Source organism: Ursus arctos, unplaced genomic scaffold (genome assembly GCF_023065955.2).
Source record: "Ursus arctos isolate Adak ecotype North America unplaced genomic scaffold, UrsArc2.0 scaffold_15, whole genome shotgun sequence".
NCBI classification, from domain to species: Eukaryota; Metazoa; Chordata; class Mammalia; order Carnivora; family Ursidae; genus Ursus; species Ursus arctos.
Window position 1 is genome coordinate 49,116,035 of NW_026622819.1, and position 18,401 is coordinate 49,134,435.

The window sequence follows — 18,401 nt, forward strand, 5'->3', positions numbered from 1 at the left end:
CCCTGTACAAGTGGGGCATAGGTAGGAGTTCAGTAGTTATTTATTGAGTGGATCAACGATACAGAGTAAAACAAGTCAAATTTTTTTAGGTGAAAGGTGTTCTGAGGTGCTTACCCAGGTCTTCATTTCCATTGCCTGGTGCAAGAGGATTGTGGTGAGGGAGATGGTATTGATGGGTGTCCCAAATGTAAAAACGTCAATATCAGAATCCTTGTAGGTCTGCAGAGGAGGAAAAACAGGCACTGTTAGATGTGCCCTGGGATTCAAGGTAAGTGTCATGGGAGGGGAAGGAATGAGAAGATATGCAGCTGCCATCCATGGGGAACTGACCCAAGGAACAGACAAGATAAGAAGTGAGTTAACAGGGCTAAATTTTATGTCTGTCTGTCTGTCTATTTATCTATCTATCTATCAATCATACAGTACTTCATTAGGTTTTAATGTAGTGTTCCATGATTCATTGTTTGCGTATAACACCCAGTTCTCATTGCAAAATGTGCCCTCCTTAATACCCATCACGAGGCTAACACATCTCCCCACTCACCTCCCCTCTGAAACCCTCGGTTTGTTTCCCGGAGTCCATAGTCTCTCATGGTTCGTCTTCCCCTCTGACTTCTGCCCTTTCAGTTTTCCCTCCCTTTCCCTATGGTCTTCTGTGCTATTCCTCATGTTCCATATATGAGTTAAATCTATTTGTCTTTTTCTGCTTGACTTATTTAACGTAGCATAATCCATGGATGCTCAGTTCCATCCACGTCAATGCAAATGGTGGGTACTCATCTTTTCTGATGGCCGAGTAATATTCCATTGTATATATGAACCACATCTTCTTCATCCATTTGTCTGTTGAAGGGCATCTCCGGTCCTTCCACAGTTTGGTTATTGTGGACATTGCTGCTATGAACATTGGGGTGCACATGCCCCTTCTTTTCATTACATCTGTATCTTTGGGGTAAATACCCAGTAGTGCAAATGCTGGGTGGTAGGGTAGCTCTATTGTTAATGTTTTGAGGAACCTCCATACTGTTTTCCAAAGTGGCTGTAGCAACTTGCATTCCTACCAACAGTGTAAGAGGGTTCCCCTTTCTCTATATCCTCTCCAACATTTGTTGTTTCCTGCCTTGTTAATTTTTGCCATTGTAACTGGTGTAAGGTGGTATCTCAATGCGTTTTTGATTTGAATTTCCCTGATGGCTAATGATGTTGAACATTTTTTCAAGTGTCTTTTCGCCATTCATATGTCTTCTTTGGAGAAATGTCTGTTCATGTCTTCTGCCCATTTTTTGACTTATTTGTTTTTTGGGTGTTGAGTTTGAGAAGTTCTTTATAGATCTTGGATACAAGCCCTTTATCTGTAATGTCATTTGCAAATATCTTCTCCCATTCCGTGGGTTGCCTCTTTGTTTTGTCGACTGTTTCCTTTGCTGTGCAGAAGCTTTTTATCTTGATGAAGTCCCAAAAGTTCACTTTTGTTTTTGTTTCCCTTGCCTTTGGAGATGTGTCATGGAAGAGGTTGCTGTGGCTGATGTCGAAGAGGTTACTGCCTATGTTCTCTAGGATTTTAATGGATTCCTGTCTCACATCAAGGTCTTTAATCCAATTAGAGCTTATTTTTGTATATGGTGTGAGAGAATGGTCAAGTTTCATTCTTCTGTATATAGCTGTCCAATTTTCCCAGCACCATTTATTGAAGAGACTGTCTTTTTTCCATTGGATATTTTTTCCTGATTTGTCAAAGATTAGTTGACCATAGAATTGAGGGTCCATATCTGGGTTCTCTATTCTGTTCCATTGATCTATGTGTCTGTTTTTGTGCCAGTACCATGCTGTCTTGATGATCACAGCTTTGTAATATAGCTTGAAATCAGGCAACAGGATGCCCCTAGCTTTGTTTTTCTTTTTCAACATTTCCTTGGTGATTTGGTGTCTTTTCTGGTTCCACACAAATTTTAGGATTGTTTGTTCCAGCACTTTGAAAAATGGCATTGGTATTTTGATCAGGATGGCTTTGAAAGTATAGATTGCTCTGGGTAACATAGACGTTTTAACTATGTTTATTCTTCCAATCCATGAGCATGGAATGTTTTTCCATCTTTTTATGTCTTCTTCAATGTTTTTCATCAGTGTTCTGTAGGTTCTAGAGTATAGATCATTTACCTCTTTGGTTAGGTTTATTCCAAGGTATCTTATGGTTTTTGGTGCTCTTGTAAATGGAAGCGATTCCCTAATTTCTCCTTCTTCAGTCTCAGTGTATAGAAATGCAACTGATTTCTGTGCATTGATCTGTGCATGAGTTCTAGTGATTTGGGGGTGGAGTCCTTTGGGTTTTCCACATAAGGTATCATGTCATCTGTGAAGAGAGAGAGTTTGAATTTTCTTTGCCAATTTGAATACCTTTTATTTTTTTGTTCTCTATTGATGCTAGGACTTCTAGTACTATGTTGAACAACAGTGGTGACAGTGGGCATACTTGTCATGTTCCTGATTTTAGGGGAAAGGCTCTCAGCTTTTCCCCATTGAGAATGATATTCACTGTGGGCTTTTCATAGATGGTTTTTATGAAATTGAGGAATGTTCCCTCGATCCCTACACTCTGAAGAGTTTTAATCAGGAAAGGATGCTGTATTTTGTCAAATGCTTTTTCTGCATCAATTGAGAGGATCATATGGTTCTTGTCTCTTCTTTTATTAATGTGTTCTATCACACAGATTGATTTATGAATGTTGAACCACCCTTGCATCCCAGGGATGAATCCCACCTGATCAAGATGGATAACCCTTTTAATGTACTGTTGGATCCTATTAGGAAATTGTTGAGATTTTTGTCATGCATATTCGTCAGGGATATCAGTCTGAAATTCTCCTTTTTGATGGGGTGTTTGCCTGGTTTTGGAATCAAGGTAATGCTGGCCTCATAAAATGAGTGTGGAAGGTTTCCTTCGGTTTCTATTTTCTGAAACAGTTTCAGGAGAATAGGTATTAATTTTTCTTTAAATGCTTGGTAGAATTCTCCCGGGAATCCATCAGGCCCTGGACTCTTGTTTTTTGGGAGGTTTTTGATCACTGCTTCAATCTCATTACTGGATATTGGCCTATTTAGGATGCCAATCTCTTCTTTTTTCAGTCTTGATAGTTTATAGGTTTCTAGGAAGGCATCCATTTCTTCCAGGTTGCTTAATTTATTGGCATATAGTTGTTGATAATAGTTTCTAATGATTGTTTCTATTTCCTTGGTGTTAGTCATGATCCCGCCCCTTTCATTCATAATTTTATTAATTTGGGTCCTTTCTCTTTTCTTTTGGATAAGTCTGGCCAGTGGTTTATTGATCTTATTAATTCTTCAAAGAACTGCCTTCTAGTTTTGTTGATCTTCTCTATTTCTGGTTTCTAATTCATTGAGCTCTGCTCTAATCTTTATTATTTCTCTTCTCCTGCTTGGTTTAGGTTTTATTTGTTGTTGTTCTTTCTCCAGTTCCTTAAGGTGTAAGGTTGGCTTGTGTATTTGAGATTTTTCTGTTTTTTTTTTTTTTTTTTTTGTGAGGCTTGGATGGCTATGTATTCCCCCCCTTAGGACCACCTTTGCAGTATCCCATAGGTTTTGGACTGATGTGTTTTAATTCTCATTGGTTTCCATGAATTGTTTCAGTTCTTTAATTTCCTGGTTGACCCAAACATTCTTAAGTGGGATGGTCCTTAGCTTCCAAGTGTTTGAATTCCTTTCAAAGGTTTTCTTGTGATTGAGTTCCAGTTTTAGAACATGTGGTCTGAAAATATACAGGGAATAATCTGTCTTTTGGTATCAGTTGAGACCCAGTATGTGGTCTATTCTAGAGAAAGTTCCCTGTGAGTTCAAGAAGAATAAGTATTCTGTTGTTTTAGGGTGGAATGTTCTGTGTATATATCTATGAGGTCCATCTGCTCCAGTGTGTCATTCAAAGTTCTTGTTTCTTTGTTGATGTTCTTCTTAGATGATCTTTCTATTGCTGCGAGTGGAGTGTTGAGGTCTTCTAGTAAAGTATTATTATCAATATGTTTCTTGACGGTTGGCTTATGTAGTTGGCTGCTCCCATGTTGAGGGCCTAGATATTTACAATTGTTATATCTTCTTGTTGGATAAACTCTTTAAGAATGATATAGTGTCCTTCTGTATCTCTTATTGCAGACTTTAGCTTACAATCTACTTTTTCTGCTATGAGAATTGCTATCCCAGCTTTCTTTTGAGGTCCATTGGCTTGAGAAATGGTTCTCCATCCCCCTCACTTTCAGTCTGGATGTATCTATCTTTAGGTTCAAAATGGGTCTCTTGTAGTCATGTATTTTTATCCAATCTGCAACCCTATGCCATTTCATGGGAACATTTAGGCCATTCACGTTGAGAGCTAGTATTGAAAGATATGATTTTATTGGCATCATGTTGCCTATGAAGTCCTTGTTTCTATAGATTGTCTCTGTAAATTCCTGGTCTATATTACTCTTGGGGTCTTTCTTCTTTTATAGAACCCACTTAATATTTCTTGCAGAGCTGGCTTGGTGGTCACATATTCTTTCAGTTTCTGCCAGTCTTGGAAGCTCCTTTTCTCTCCATCTATTCTGAATGACAGCCTTGCTGGATACAGTATCCTTGGCTGCATGTTCTTCTCATTTAGTACCCTGAATATGTCTTGCCAGCCCTTTCTGGCTTGCCAGGTTTCTGTGGACAGGTCTGATGTTATTCTGACCTTCCTCCCTTTGTATGTAAGAAATCTCTTCCCCCTAGATGCTTTCTGGATGGTTTCCTTGGATGTAAGATTTGCAAATTGTACTACTGTATGTTGGGGCATCAGTGTGTTCTCATTGATTTTCGGAGGAACACTTGTTTTCTTCCCCAGATTAAGGAAGTTCTCAGCTACGATTTGCTCAAGTATATCTTCTAAACCTCTCTCTCCACCCCCTCAGGGATCCCAATAATTCTGACATTGGAACATTTCATGGCATCATTAATTTTCTCAGTCTGATCTCTTGGGCTTTAATCTGTTTTTCCCAGGCCTCTTTGGTTTCCTTTTCTATCATCTTATCTTCTAGCTCACTAATTCATTCTTCTGCCTTGTTTACCCTGGCAGAGTATCCAGTTTAGACTGCATTTCACTCCTAGCATTTTTAAGTTCGGCCTGATTAGATCTCATTTATGCCCTTAGAGATTCCATATTGTTGCTAATATTTTTCTCAAGTCTAGATATTGACTTCATAATTGTTACGCTGCAGTCTATTTCTGACATCTTGCTTATATCCATATCCATTAGGTCTGTGGCAGAGGTCACAATCTGAATCTTTTCTTTGCTGGGGTTTCCTCCTCTGTTGGGGGGTGGTTGAGGGAATGTACAGAGGCCAAAGTATTAACCGTGACCCAAGCAAGATGCACCTGTTTTATAGGGAACTTAGGGTTGTCATCATCTTGTTCTTGCAGCCTGTCTTCTGGGGGAGGGACCTGCCATGCTGTTACTTAGGCAACCCTGCTTGGGCAGAATTGCCCTGCTGGGGTGGGCTCAGTGTTCTCTGGCAGCTTTCTGCATCTCTTCTGAGAGCAGAAGTGACCCCATCCAAACCTCTGTCTCAGAACAGAGAAAGTGTAGTCTGCTCTCCACTGAGCTCTCTGGGACACACAGTCTCCATTTGTCTGGGCTGCTAAAAACCCCAACCTCCCCTTTGTGTGCCCCACAGCAAAACTCCCAGAGGTGGATCCCAGGGCCGGCGCCCTTCGTGCTTCTAAAACCATGAGCCACCAATGATTCACATGTGCACCCGCAGCTCCTGGATCCTGTTGGGGGCTGGACTAAAGTCCTTTCTCCGCTGCTACCAGTCTGCGAGTCTGTGCCTGGTCCCCAGCATGGGACACTTTTGTGATCCAGTGTTATATCACCTTCCCAGCACCAGCTTATGGCAGCTCCCTCCCCCTTCTGTTCATCTTCTGATGTCTGCTCACAGAATCATGGCTCCATGCTTCCTACCTCGAGACTGTTGGAGATACTCTGTTTGTAGAGATCCAGATATATATTTTTATATCCTAGGCTGATTTCTTGGGTGTTAAGAATGGTTTGGTAGATATCCAGCTAAATTCAGGGGACCGGTTGAAATAGGGTCCCCTACTCCTCCACCATCTTTTAGGGCTAAAGTCTTTGGAAACACAATTGTGGCAGAAGCCATGATGGGTATTTGAGAACATTGTGGAATGAATGAACAAAAAATTTATTGGGCAACCAGCAGGCACGATGACAACTGCTGAAGATATGTCTGTGTCCAACTCAAGGAGTTTATAGTCTACTAGGCAGGGAAAATGTGGTAAAATTAAGGGGATAAATGAGAAAATGGTACAAGGTATACAAAATACCTTGGGGGTACAGAAGAGAAGATCATCAGCTGAGACCATAATAAGAGGAGTTAATCTCTTGAAAAGAGAGGAAAGGCAGACCAGGCAAAGATGAGAACTTAAGGGTGAAAAGTTCATATGGGCCTTGATGGTAGGTTTGTTGAGAACACAGTAGGGGCAAAAAATGAGCAAGCAGAGTCCTGGAGAAGGAAGGTGTTGTAAAATAGGAAATTCAAATGAAGCACAAAAGGACTGCCTCCTTGACCTATCTTGTTGCTAACTGCAAAAGGATGTGAGGCTGGGTAGCTGCCATGGTTTAGCGCTTGCCCCACATTCTGGTTCCCTATCCAGGAGAAATCAACTATACTTGACTATCTAAACTCCTACTCTTTAAACAGGGAACCAAATTGAGATGGGGCTGGTATCTCTTGCTTTTATTTCAGATAATGTAGTATCCCTTATTATTAGAACTTATTGCCTGAGTGCATGCTGCCTTGACCTTGGAATCGCAAATCTAAATATAAATCAAGGGTTGTAAATTCAAATACCTTCAGTGTTCAAGTAAAAAATGGTAAATGAGTGAAGAGGGCTATGTATAAGACAAAAGGGAGTGGTAGGGACTATGGCAAATTGGAGAACATGCACCCTATCTAAACAGGGCTGTGAGTCAATTCTGGATTTTTGCCATGTGGGAAAAATTTCCCAGTGTAATGATAGTGTCCAGTTTTTCAAAAGCTGGCAGAAATTGAGATGTTTTGGTAAAGGCAGACTACATCCAACTCAGAGTATTTGAAAAATCAGACTCCGCTTACCTATTTCGAGTCTCTGTGCTGCAATGTCCAGAAAGACCCTACTAGTTTAGGATTTCAAGACCAATTCCACTCTGTGATTTGTATGGTTAGAATAGGATTATACAACTTACCAGGTAAGGAATGAAGAAACAGACAAGGCTCTGGTAGAATGCATCCACTATGGAAATCCAGAAAGTCATTGGGTTGTAGCACTGCCAGGAAAGAACACATCAACCACCATCAAAGCAAGCCTCCATTCTTTATAAGCAACTTTCTTGTGCTACATGGACAGACAATATGGTATTTACAGTGTTCTTAGAGGCAACAGAATGGAAAAATTAAGAGCACAGACCTTAGTTCAAGTCCCAGCTCTGGGTGATAACTGTATGATCTTGTAAAAGTCACTAAATTGCTTTGGTAACTGGTTCTTCCACAAAAAGGATAAAAACACCACCAACTGTCTTCTTCGGTTTTGAGAAATCTAAATGTAATTGTGCTTTAGTACACAGTAAGTGCTCAGTTATTAATAACTACCATTCGTTAGCACATTGCTAGTGCTAATATACACTTGGTAAGTTTAGAGATTCTAAGGTTTCTACATAACATCTGAAAGGGAGCTCTCCATCACAGCCCAGGATCACAGATTCCCAAGAGACAGGGATCAATGGCTTCAGACACCAGTGTTCTCATTTTGTGGTTCAGCCTTCCTGCCTTCCCTAGAAAAGTGAAACTTTTCAGTTTGTTTTTGCTACATTAACTTCTCTTACTGTTAGATACTCAAGGAATACATTACACATATAGCACATCAATGGGAAGGGAAAAATCAGAAGAGCTATGGGTGTACATGTGCCATCACCACGTCTCTCTTGCCTGATGTGCTAGGGTTGCTCTGTTGCTCTCTTTCCGTTTTTGGGTTAGGGCTGGGCTTGGTCCTTTGTTGGCTGTCCACAAAATATTACTAGCTCTCAAACACCACATCTGGCTTGGCTTTCCTTTCTCCCAGGCACAGAGTTATTCTCATTCATGTCAATGTCTCTTTTCCCAGAACTCTTCCTTGAAGGCAGTCAGGTTCCCTGTCTGTCTCTACCATCCAATCTCTGGGCTGTGTCTGTGCTAGTCTGACCACCTGGAGTGCCTGCAGTCTGACTTCTCCAAACCATTCAAGGTGTCAGTGTGACAACTCTCTGCCTTCTAGGAAACTGTCAGGATGGCCTTCTTTAGTCTATGGGCTACCAGCAAATTCCAGACTGTGTATAATCTTGAATTCTAAACTTTGTCTTCCCTAACATGAAGTAGAAGACTTCATTGGTGAATACCTCACCCAATGATGAGCAAACTAGCTTTCAATCCCAGGGGTTCCCCAACCAACCCTTGGGGGTTCTGTTAAAGGCCTGGAGAAAGGGTCCAGCTGAGGGCAATGAGATCTTTCTGCATGTTTCCTCCCCACGTAACTAGGGCAGCCCCATGTTAACATGTGATATAATTAAGAAATAACTAAAAAGAAAAATACCCACTGGTCTGGTACATCACCCTCAACAGCAAATGAGAAACAGGCTAGGAATGGGGAGTGGAGCTACGGGGTCACATGGGAGGTAAAAGGCAGAGTGGTGACCAGAGTGCAAGTCCCCTGACTGCAGGTCAGTGCTCTTTCTCTGACACCTGGAGGGAGGAGCTGAGGCCTCCCCATCTTACCTCAGAGTTCTGGCCACTCTTGTACAGCTCAGGCAATGCCAGGAGTGTTTCTGCAGAGATGTCTTTATCGAGGATTCCGAAAACGAGAGGAGGCAAGGAGGTGAAGAAGAGATTGAAGAATATCATCTGCCAATAATCGATCATGGTGGAACCAGAGAAACCACAGAAAAACTGGTACCAGAAGAGCAGGTTGACGTAGCACTGCAGGCAGAGAACGTGGCCTTGTGAGTAAGGACCATGGGCAGTGGCCACCAGCTGCTGCTTAGGAACCTCTGGCAAGCCTACGCTGACTTGGAGCTTCTGTTTTCTCCTTTGTGACGTGCAGAGTTGTGTAAGAATCAGAGATAAATAATCCTTAGAGCACCAGCTGCTGCTGCTCCTGTTAATATGTTCTTTTGGACCTGAAGGGAATCGCACCAACTTGTTAAGGTAAGTATACTATGCACAGGTTGTGGAGGCAGAAAAGGCTGATTTGGAATTTCCAGATCTGTCACTTACTAGCTGAGTGACCTGGAGCAAATTGCTTAACTTTTCTGAACATCGTCTTGCCATCTTTCAGACAGGAGCAGTAGTACCTAGACCATGGCACAGGATACCAAAAGGTAGTTGTTATGATTAGTAGTGTGGAAAAAGAAAGGGGTGCCTCTGGGAAAGGGATGATAGACTGGACCAGGGGCAGGAAGAGAATTTCATGAGGCTGTTCTCAAAATATTTTCCTAATGGTCATGCAACTCAGAAGGGTGAGTAAGAAATCTTTTCCCTGTTTCTTTATGCTTTCTAAAGCTGTTTCCCACTCAAAACCACCCCACTCTGAGATGGGCTGGATCACTAGTATGGTCTACCACACTGTGATATGGTTTGGTGACTTGACCAAGGTGGTCACTTAAGATGCTGCCCAGAGTCAGGACTAGAACTTCTCAGCCCTTTGTACCTGAGGCACGGAAGGGTGAAAGGTATTGTAAGAAATCATTCAGCAGGTTTGTGTACAAACTAGAATGTTTATGTCCTAACTAACTGCTGGGCCAGTGTTATTTTGAAGAGAGTCTCTAGAATTGTAATAATATGGACATGTTAATATTAGTAACACCAATGATTATTACTGGTTTCTATTTGTGCCAGGTGTGTGATATACATCATACTATTTTAGTATATAGTACATTAGATATGCAATAGACCTAATTTGTCCCAACAATCTTGAAAGATTATTGCTAATAAAAATGGTACATATTATATTAATGTTATATCTTGATAATATTGTTATTAGCCCTATTCCACAGACAAGGAATCTGAGGTTTTAACATACTCAATTACCTCTTGTCCAAGTTCAGAGTTAGAAAGTCACACAACCAGCATCTGAGTTTTCAAAGCTCTTTCTCTTTGACCACCCCCAAAATTTTCAATCTCCTATTGGATTATGCAATAACAATGTGACTGAGAGTCTTCCAGCCGAGGAACTCCATCCTTTGTCTTTTCTGTTCAGGTCACAAGTGGAAAGTTTCCTGGCTCTGAAAGAGATCCTGGTGCCCTGAGATATCCTGGACCTTGCATCTTTCTGTCAGAAGGAGAGGGCTCAATCTGTTTACTGTTCTGCAGGTAGGTTTGAAATAGACTGTGGGCGGACTTTGAGTCTTGAGATCAACAACCACTTGTGCACTTGTCATGGTGGGTTTAAGAAGAACTTGAAGTACTGAAGTCCCCTTCATACTAGCATTCAGCAGCTGTATGAGGCTTTGTCCTCTCTTTTTTTTTTCCCTTTGAGAACCTTGCCTTGCTTCTCCCTCCCCAGCTAGATGGGAAAGACAGTAACTCTTATCTCCCTTACACATAGGTACCTTGAGCAGCTCAGATGGGCTAAGTGACTACACCAAATACCCTTGGTCACTTGGGGCTGGAACTGTGACTTGAAGTTGTAGAAGCCTAGGATGCCAGAGCTGGAAGTGACACCATCTTGCAGACGAGGCCACTGAGAGCAACACCAGCAATAACAATAGCAACAAAAACACCTAAAGCACATACTATGTGCCCTGCTCTGTTCTGACCCATTAGATCCACCTAAAAGCCCCATGAGGCAGTCCTTAAATACTCCCATTTTACAACTGAGGAAACTGAGCCTCAGAGAGAGGTCAAGTCATTGGGCTGGCAGTGGAGAACTATTTAAATTGGAGTTCAAACTCAGATGTTCTGGCTCCAGAGTTCACTCTCATAAACATGGTGTGGGAAGTGGATGCGCTTAAATTCAAGATCTGAGACTGCAGCTCAGTCTCTAGCACTAATGTCGAGAGCCCTTTATCCTACACCATGAGAGGCCAGGTGGATCCATCCTGAAGTGCTGTAAGTAGCGAAAGTACTGAACACAGAATGCCGTGATTGGTAGTTTCTGCCATGGTTGCCAAGGGAGCAAGGCAGCAAGTTTACCAGCTGTAGGCCATCCTCTGATATTTGCAATGTAGATCTGGTCTTTCTGACTCCAAGCCTCAATCTTTCCTCTCCAAACTGCAGCTTTTAAGTTGTATAAGCTTATCTGGTAGATTCTGTGATGCTTGACCCAGTTTTCACCCAAGCTCCAGCCATAGTCTAAGCCAAAGGAGGAAGAGAGCAGTGACCGTGGCTGGTGTTGGAGGCTGTCTGAAGATATCATCACATGATATTTCTTGAACAGTTTGTGTTGAGACATGGTGCTAGAGATGCTTGGACAGCAGACAACACACAAAGAATTTGGCAACCCCTGGAAAACAGGGCGCTTGGACATCTGGGAGGCACTGAATGCCATGGTGATGAGGACATTCAGTCTAAGGAATTTGGAGTATAGTAGAACTAGGTCCAATCCTGATTCTGTGATGTACTTAGCTGTGTGATCTGGGCAACCCTCTGACTTTCAGCTACCACATCTATAGATAGATAATAACTGTCCCTACCCCCACAGGGCTGATGAAGCATTTACTCTGTACCTCACACATATTAACTCATTTATGCACATAATAACCCTGTGAGTTAGGTAGTATCCCCCTTTTATAGGTGAAAAGACACAGAGCTTAAGTTAGGTTACTCAAGGCCACCTTGCTGTTAAGTAGCAGAGTGGGGCTGGGATTTGAACCCAGTCTGGTTCTAGCACATGTACTCTTAACCCCTGTATTACACTTAGCTCTCATAGTTACATACATACGTAAAGTTCTTAGGACATCATCTGGTTTGTGGTAGGTTCCCTATCGATGATGGGGGATGTTAATGCTAGTGATGCTATGCCAAACAGTAACTAGCTGTGCTAAGTACCAAGGACACGACAGCAATCAAGGGTGGCATGGAGAACTCTGGGGACCTGGGTGTCAGAAAACTAGCATTTACTGAGCTCCTTGCCTTATACTTCGCACACAGGCAGTATTGAAGGGCTTTAATCCCTAGTCAAAGCAAGACAAACCTTGCTTGGATATCTCTGGCTCATTTTTCCATAGAACCATTCTTACTGAATTATAATTTAATATTGCCTTTATCAAGCGTTGTTAGAAAAAAGGGTACCATATGGAGGTTAATTTTCATTTCCTACAAAAATGCCACAGAAGACAGTTTCTTGAAGGTTTTTGTCTGACCTTCTTCTAAAGGTTTGCTTGACAAATTGATCTCTGAATTTAGAGCAAAAAGAGCGTTCTTCCTGGAAAACTGGTTTGCTTGTTTTAACCAGACATTTAGCATCTTATCTCGGGTTCCGGGTGCAACTGACTTCTTTCCTTTGTGGTTCTGCTCCATACTCAAAAATTTCCCTTCTAACTTCTCTATTGCCTCTGTTTTTACTATGTCATTTTCATCTCTTTTTAGAATTAGATACAGTATATAAAATTATAAATAAATGGCCTAAAGTGTTTGTTTTCTATAAAGAAAGACTCTGGTTGTCAAGACTCTCCTTCTTGGCAGGGAAACCAGCAAATTCATAATTCTCTTCTTTTGGGTCCTAGCTTAAATGTTACTTTCTTTCTAACTGATTAGGTCAAGAATCTCCTGGTGATATGTCCATAGCACCCTGACCTTCTTCGAGGGAAATGTGCCTAAGAAATATTTGTAAAATTTTAATCTTCTTTTCCCATAGTACTTCTTAATCCTTAAGGTTCATACAAATTACCTGGGGCTCTTACTAAAAGCACCCTTCTGAGGTAGTAGTCCCCGGATGTAGTCTGAGGCTCTGCACTTCTAACTCGCATCTAGGTGTTGCTAATGCTGCTGGTTTAGGAACCACATTTTGAGAAGCAAGATTTATGGAGATCAGGAGATGACAAACTACTTCCTATAGGCCAAATGCGGCCATAAATAAGGTTTTGTTGGGACACAGCCAAACATGATTTGCATGTTGTCTATAGTTGCTTTCATGTTGCCTCAGGAGAGTTGAGGAGGTACGATGGGCTATGTGGCCCACAAAGTTCAAAGTACTTCTTACCTGGCCCTTTGCAGAACAAGCTCACTGAGCTCCGATTTAGACTGTCAGCTTCAGGAGGCAAGGACACAGATGTTCAATAATGATTTGAATAAATGAAATCAAGCGTTGTTCTATTGTCCCAACAATACCCTGGAGTTTAACACTGAAGTGTTTCCTTCCTCCGCAGGCCCTGTTAGGACCTTGCTTGCTTCCACTTCCCCTGGCTGGAATCTTTGCATTTCCAAGGATGTGCCTGGAACCTGGTGACGGCATCACTGGGGGGGGGGCTGCGTTTTCCTCCCAAGAAGCTACAATGCAGTAATTAATTCATTGTTGAAATTTCAGAGCAGGCAAGGTTTTAATCCCCTCTGAAATTGGTTTTGGATGTGGAAGTCCTAGTTCTCCACCCTCTAATTGCAATGGGGAGCTAATGCGGCATCAGTATCACAATTTTGAGCATGGCATCGGGCTGGAAATAAATACCGTTTAAGCTTTGAATGCATGGTTAGCTGGAAACGGTTCCTTTTCTATTTCACAAATTTAATGCAGAAAAGTTGTGCTTATTCAAAAGAACGGCTCCTTTGGAGGCAAGAAGAAAAATTAAATGGGCATTTTTGAATTCTAAGTAAACACTCTTTCATGCTCAGAGTGAGTTTCAAGTTAAATAGAGTGACTTGTTTGCATAGACTTGCTGAATATTACCATCCGGGGTTTATCGAATTTACATTATTTTTTGTCATGCTGTTTATTTACATATACATTGAACTTTGCACAAAAATGCTCACTCTTGAGTGAGGGCAACTGTGACAGTGCCTAAATCAGGACTGGGAGAATGGAACAAGGACAAAATGCAATTTTGCAGCTGCTACTTGGCTAATGCATTTCTCTGCCATCGCTCTACTCTTAATCCTCCCTCTTTCCTTATGCAAACAGGAATCGGATTCTATCTGGAGACTCTTCGGGATTATTCAAAGGTCCTTGAACTAGGTAATGAAAACTCAGGCCCCTTGTTCGCTCCTTTAGTACGGCAATGTTCTGGCTTCTTCCAATACCCATTGTTAATCAAGGGCTTTTCAAATAAGAGCCTCTGTCAATTTTGATAGTTGGTGTGTGCCTGCTTTGAGCCCTTATCAACAAGACAGAAATGAACATTTTTTAGGAGAAACAATGCTATCTTCCCATGATTGTATTTGTATAGTGTTACATGCTTTCCTGAGCTCTGACACTAAAGCCTCTTGATAATACTTCTAGGGACAGAGGGAGTCCTAGTGTCTCCATGTTATTGACGAGGAAACCAAGGCTCAGAGAGGTTAAGTAACTCTTCTAAGTTCACACAGCATGCTAGAGTCAGGCAAGACTAAAACCCAGATGATCAATCTAAACCAACATTTTTGCCACTAGAAATTTGATGTCCTGACCTCTGAATTCTCTGCTGGGAAGGCTGGGGAAGCCGAAGTGATACATAGTCTCAGGTGGAAGCCAGGGACTCCAGTCTTAAAACTATACTTTCCCAAGGGGTGGGATATGGCTCTTGCATTGGGATGGCTGTATCTGGGGAGAAAATTTAAGATATGTGTCAAGCTAATTATTCTTCAAGTTCTTTGTTCTTGTAGTCAGAGAGTAAGTCTCATTTATGGAGCCCGTCTTAGACCAATGACAACAGCAATAATGATAAAAAATAATGGCTGACTTTATAGGGTGATTATTATGTGCTAATCACTTTATACACAAGCTCTCATGTAATCCTTCTAGCAAATATAGGGGAAAGGCACTATTATCATCCTCATTTCACAGATGGTAAAACTAAGGTATAAGGCCATTACCAAATAGAAGAGCCTAGATTTGAACCAAATGCATTCAGCACAAGAACCCATGCTTGCAACCACGCACGCCGCCTTCCATGGGCCGGGTACTGTCCAGACAGTATTGCTAATGCTCACACTAACCTCACAAAAGTCATAGCCCATTTTACCAGAGAAGAAACTGAGCGCTAGAGAAGTGAGTTATATAGCTCAAGCTCACAGGGCTAGTAGGAAAGAGTTTCAGGATTCAAAATCTAGGCCAGCCTCACTCACTCCCTTATGCTGAGATGGTTTGTCTTAACACTGTGGTAGGAGCGGGTTCCCTGGCAGGGCCTCCCAAGGCCTGTGCAGGAGGTTACCATAGGGCTACTCACCACATTCTTGTAGAAGTAGTACACCACCATCCTGGCCAGGCGCGAGTAACACCAGTGGCCATGTACAAGCAGCAGCTTCTTGAGGTGTTTGAAGCGGGAGATGGCAAAGTCACTGGACATAACAGCCTGAGAAGGCAGAACAGAGACATTGGCTTCTATCCGTGGCCACCAATGAACCAGAGTCTCCCTTGAGGGCTATGCTTTGTTCTAGGTCCACAGCTGGTAGGGCCAAGAAGACCCTTTGTCATCATGTAGCACCTAGGGTGGTTCTTTGGAATTGGACACCCCATCCTTTCTTCTGGAAAATCCAAACCTCACTAGAATCCAAGAAAGACAGCTCATAAGGAACTCATGGTCTAGTCTGGCCCTTCATCTCCTTCCATTTATCTGATAAACTTTAACCGTGGTGGCACCATGCTAGAGATGTGATGGCTAACCAGAAAGTAGGGGCCTTCTTGCAAGTAATCCTCAAACCTCTCAACACCCTTGGTTTCCTCCTGTGGCAGACCATTTGCTCCATTCCCAAATGGAGCTAATGGCTGGATAGCTCTTCCTTTACATGGAGCTGAAATATGCCTTCTGCCCTTGGGATTATTCAGAACATGACCTAGTTCATAGACTGTTTTAAGAGTATGAGGTTTGGAAGTGCCTGGTTATAGATCCTGGTATGAATCTTGGTCAGGCTGTTTAACCTTTCCCAGCATCAGTTTCATTGGAAAAAAAAAAAAAAGGTGGAGTAATAATTCCTAACACAGAGTTGTGATAGTTCAGATTAGTTGGAATAAATGTGAAGTGCCTAATACAGTGCTGATATATGGTAGATACTCAAAAGGTAACTGTGTTCTTTCATCCCCACCAACAAATTTAGGCAATGCCTCTGTCTGCACTAGTGGTGGGAATACAGTTGTTAATGGTTCAGAACCACAAAGTGGGGTCTATTTTAGTGGGAAACATTAGTAGTTCAAGTTAGTGTGCTTGTCCCAACCTGAATTTTGACTCAATTAGGTACACTTACTAAAGGGTACCTTATAATTTATAGGTCAATCTAGCCATCAAGACTAAAATGGCAATTGAAAATGTTTTCAAATGTCCTTATACCTGTCACTGCTCATGGAGGGCACTGTACTCTTGGATGTCGGTAGAGGTTACAGAGAGGAAGAATGGAGTCAGTGGAAAGCTTAGCCCTTCCTGAATGGTTGGGTACTCTTTGGCTTTAGAATATAGGTATTTCTGGCTGTCTATAAAAGAGCTAAGCCCCCCTCAAGGTCCGGGAAACCCAGTTTCCAAAATTCCTTAGAGACTTATGCTATCAGTAACCCCCTCTCAACTTGAAAGTATATCACAGGCCACTCCTTATGACCCCAGTGCACCTCTTTCTGCCCATGGCTCCTGTCCCCATGCTTTAATAAAAACCACCTTTTGCCTGAGGGGGAAACATGGCGGAGAAGTAGGGGACCCTATTTCAACCAGTCCCCTGAATAGAGCTGGATATCTATTAGGCCATCCTGAACACCCATGAAATCAGCCTGAGATGTAAGAAGATATATCTGGATCTCTACAAACAGAACTTCTTTGGTGGTTGGTCTCAAGGTATGAAGTGGGAGTTGAGAGTCTGTGGGCAGATATCGGAAGATAAACGGAGGGGGGCGGGAGCCTCCGTGAACTTGCACTGAGAAGGCATAAGCCTCCCATGCTGGGGACCAGGCACAGACTCACAGAGCAGGGCAGGGAAAGGTCTTTAGGATACTGTACCAGACTGAAACCTGGAGCTCAGGAGTGCACTTGTGAACCAGGCAGCTGGCGGTTTTACAAGCACAAAGGGCAGAGACATGCCTTGGGAGTGAGGACTGGGAGAGTGGCTGTGGGACACACAACCCAGGGCACTGTGGGTTTTTAGCAGCACAGACAGAAACGGAGTCAGTGTGGCCTGGTGAGCTCAGTGAGGAGCAGACTGTGATCTCTCTGTTCTGAGACAGAGGTTTGGATATAGTTACTTCTGCTCTCTCAGAGGAGACACAGAAAGCCACCAGGGAAAGCTGCCAGAGAACAAAAGCCCCAAAAAACCGGTTCTCATTGAGTCCATCCCCACCCCCCCAACAGGGGGCAAGGCAACTCTGCCCAAATACAGTTGCCTCAGTATCAGCATGGCAGGCCCCTCCCCCCGAAGGCAGGCTGGAAGTATAAGAAGCTCACATCCCTAAGGTCCCTATAAAACACATGCATCTTGCTTGGGTCCTGGTCAATAATTTGGACTCTGTACATTCCTGCAACCACACCTCATCAGAATGACAAAGAGGAGGAACCCCCAACAAAGGAAAGAAATAGAGACTGTGGCCTCTGCCACAGAAATAATGGATATGGATATAACCAAGATGTCAGAAATGGATTTCAGAGTAACAATTATCAAGATGACATATAGGCTTGAGAAAAATATTAACGAAAATATAAAATCTCTAAGGGCTGAAATGAGAACTAATCTGGCAGAACTTAAAAATGCTATGAATGAAATGCAGTCTAAACTGGATGCTCTGACTGCCAGGGTAAATGAGGCGGAAGAACGAATTAGTGAGTTAGAGGATAAGATGATAGAAAAGAAGGAAAAAGAGGTGACATGGGAAAAAAGAATCCAATTTCAAGAAACTAAGCTGAGGGAGATTACTGACTCAATGAAACACTCCAATATCAGAATTATTGGGATCCCAGAGGGGCTGGAGAAAGAGAGAGGTCTATAAGATACATTTGAGCAAATTGTAACCGAGAACATCCCTAATTTGGGGAAGGAAACAAGCATTTGTGTCCAAGAGGCAGAGAGGACCCCTCCCAAGATCAATGAGAACAGACTGACACCACAACATATAATAGTACAATTTGCAAATCTTAGATCCAAGGAAACAATCTTGAAAGTGGCGAGGGGGAAGAGATTTCTTATGTACAGAGGGAGGAGCATCAGAATAATGTCAGACCTGTCCACAGAGATCTGGCAAGCCAGAAAGGGCTG

General features: G+C 42.4%; 1 protein-coding gene across 1 annotated transcript in view; it reads right to left on the bottom strand.

The window, feature by feature from the left end:
* Nucleotides 1-18,401, bottom strand: part of ATP10B (ATPase phospholipid transporting 10B (putative)) — a 203,820-nt gene that overhangs the window by 14,033 nt on the left and 171,386 nt on the right. The window contains exons 18-21 of the mRNA XM_026510910.4: nt 15,404-15,529; nt 8,826-9,026; nt 7,265-7,345; nt 115-219 (exon numbers count right to left, since the gene is read on the bottom strand). Of these exons, the coding sequence (XP_026366695.3) occupies nt 115-219; nt 7,265-7,345; nt 8,826-9,026; nt 15,404-15,529 (513 nt within the window). The remainder of the gene's footprint in view (nt 1-114; nt 220-7,264; nt 7,346-8,825; nt 9,027-15,403; nt 15,530-18,401) is intronic.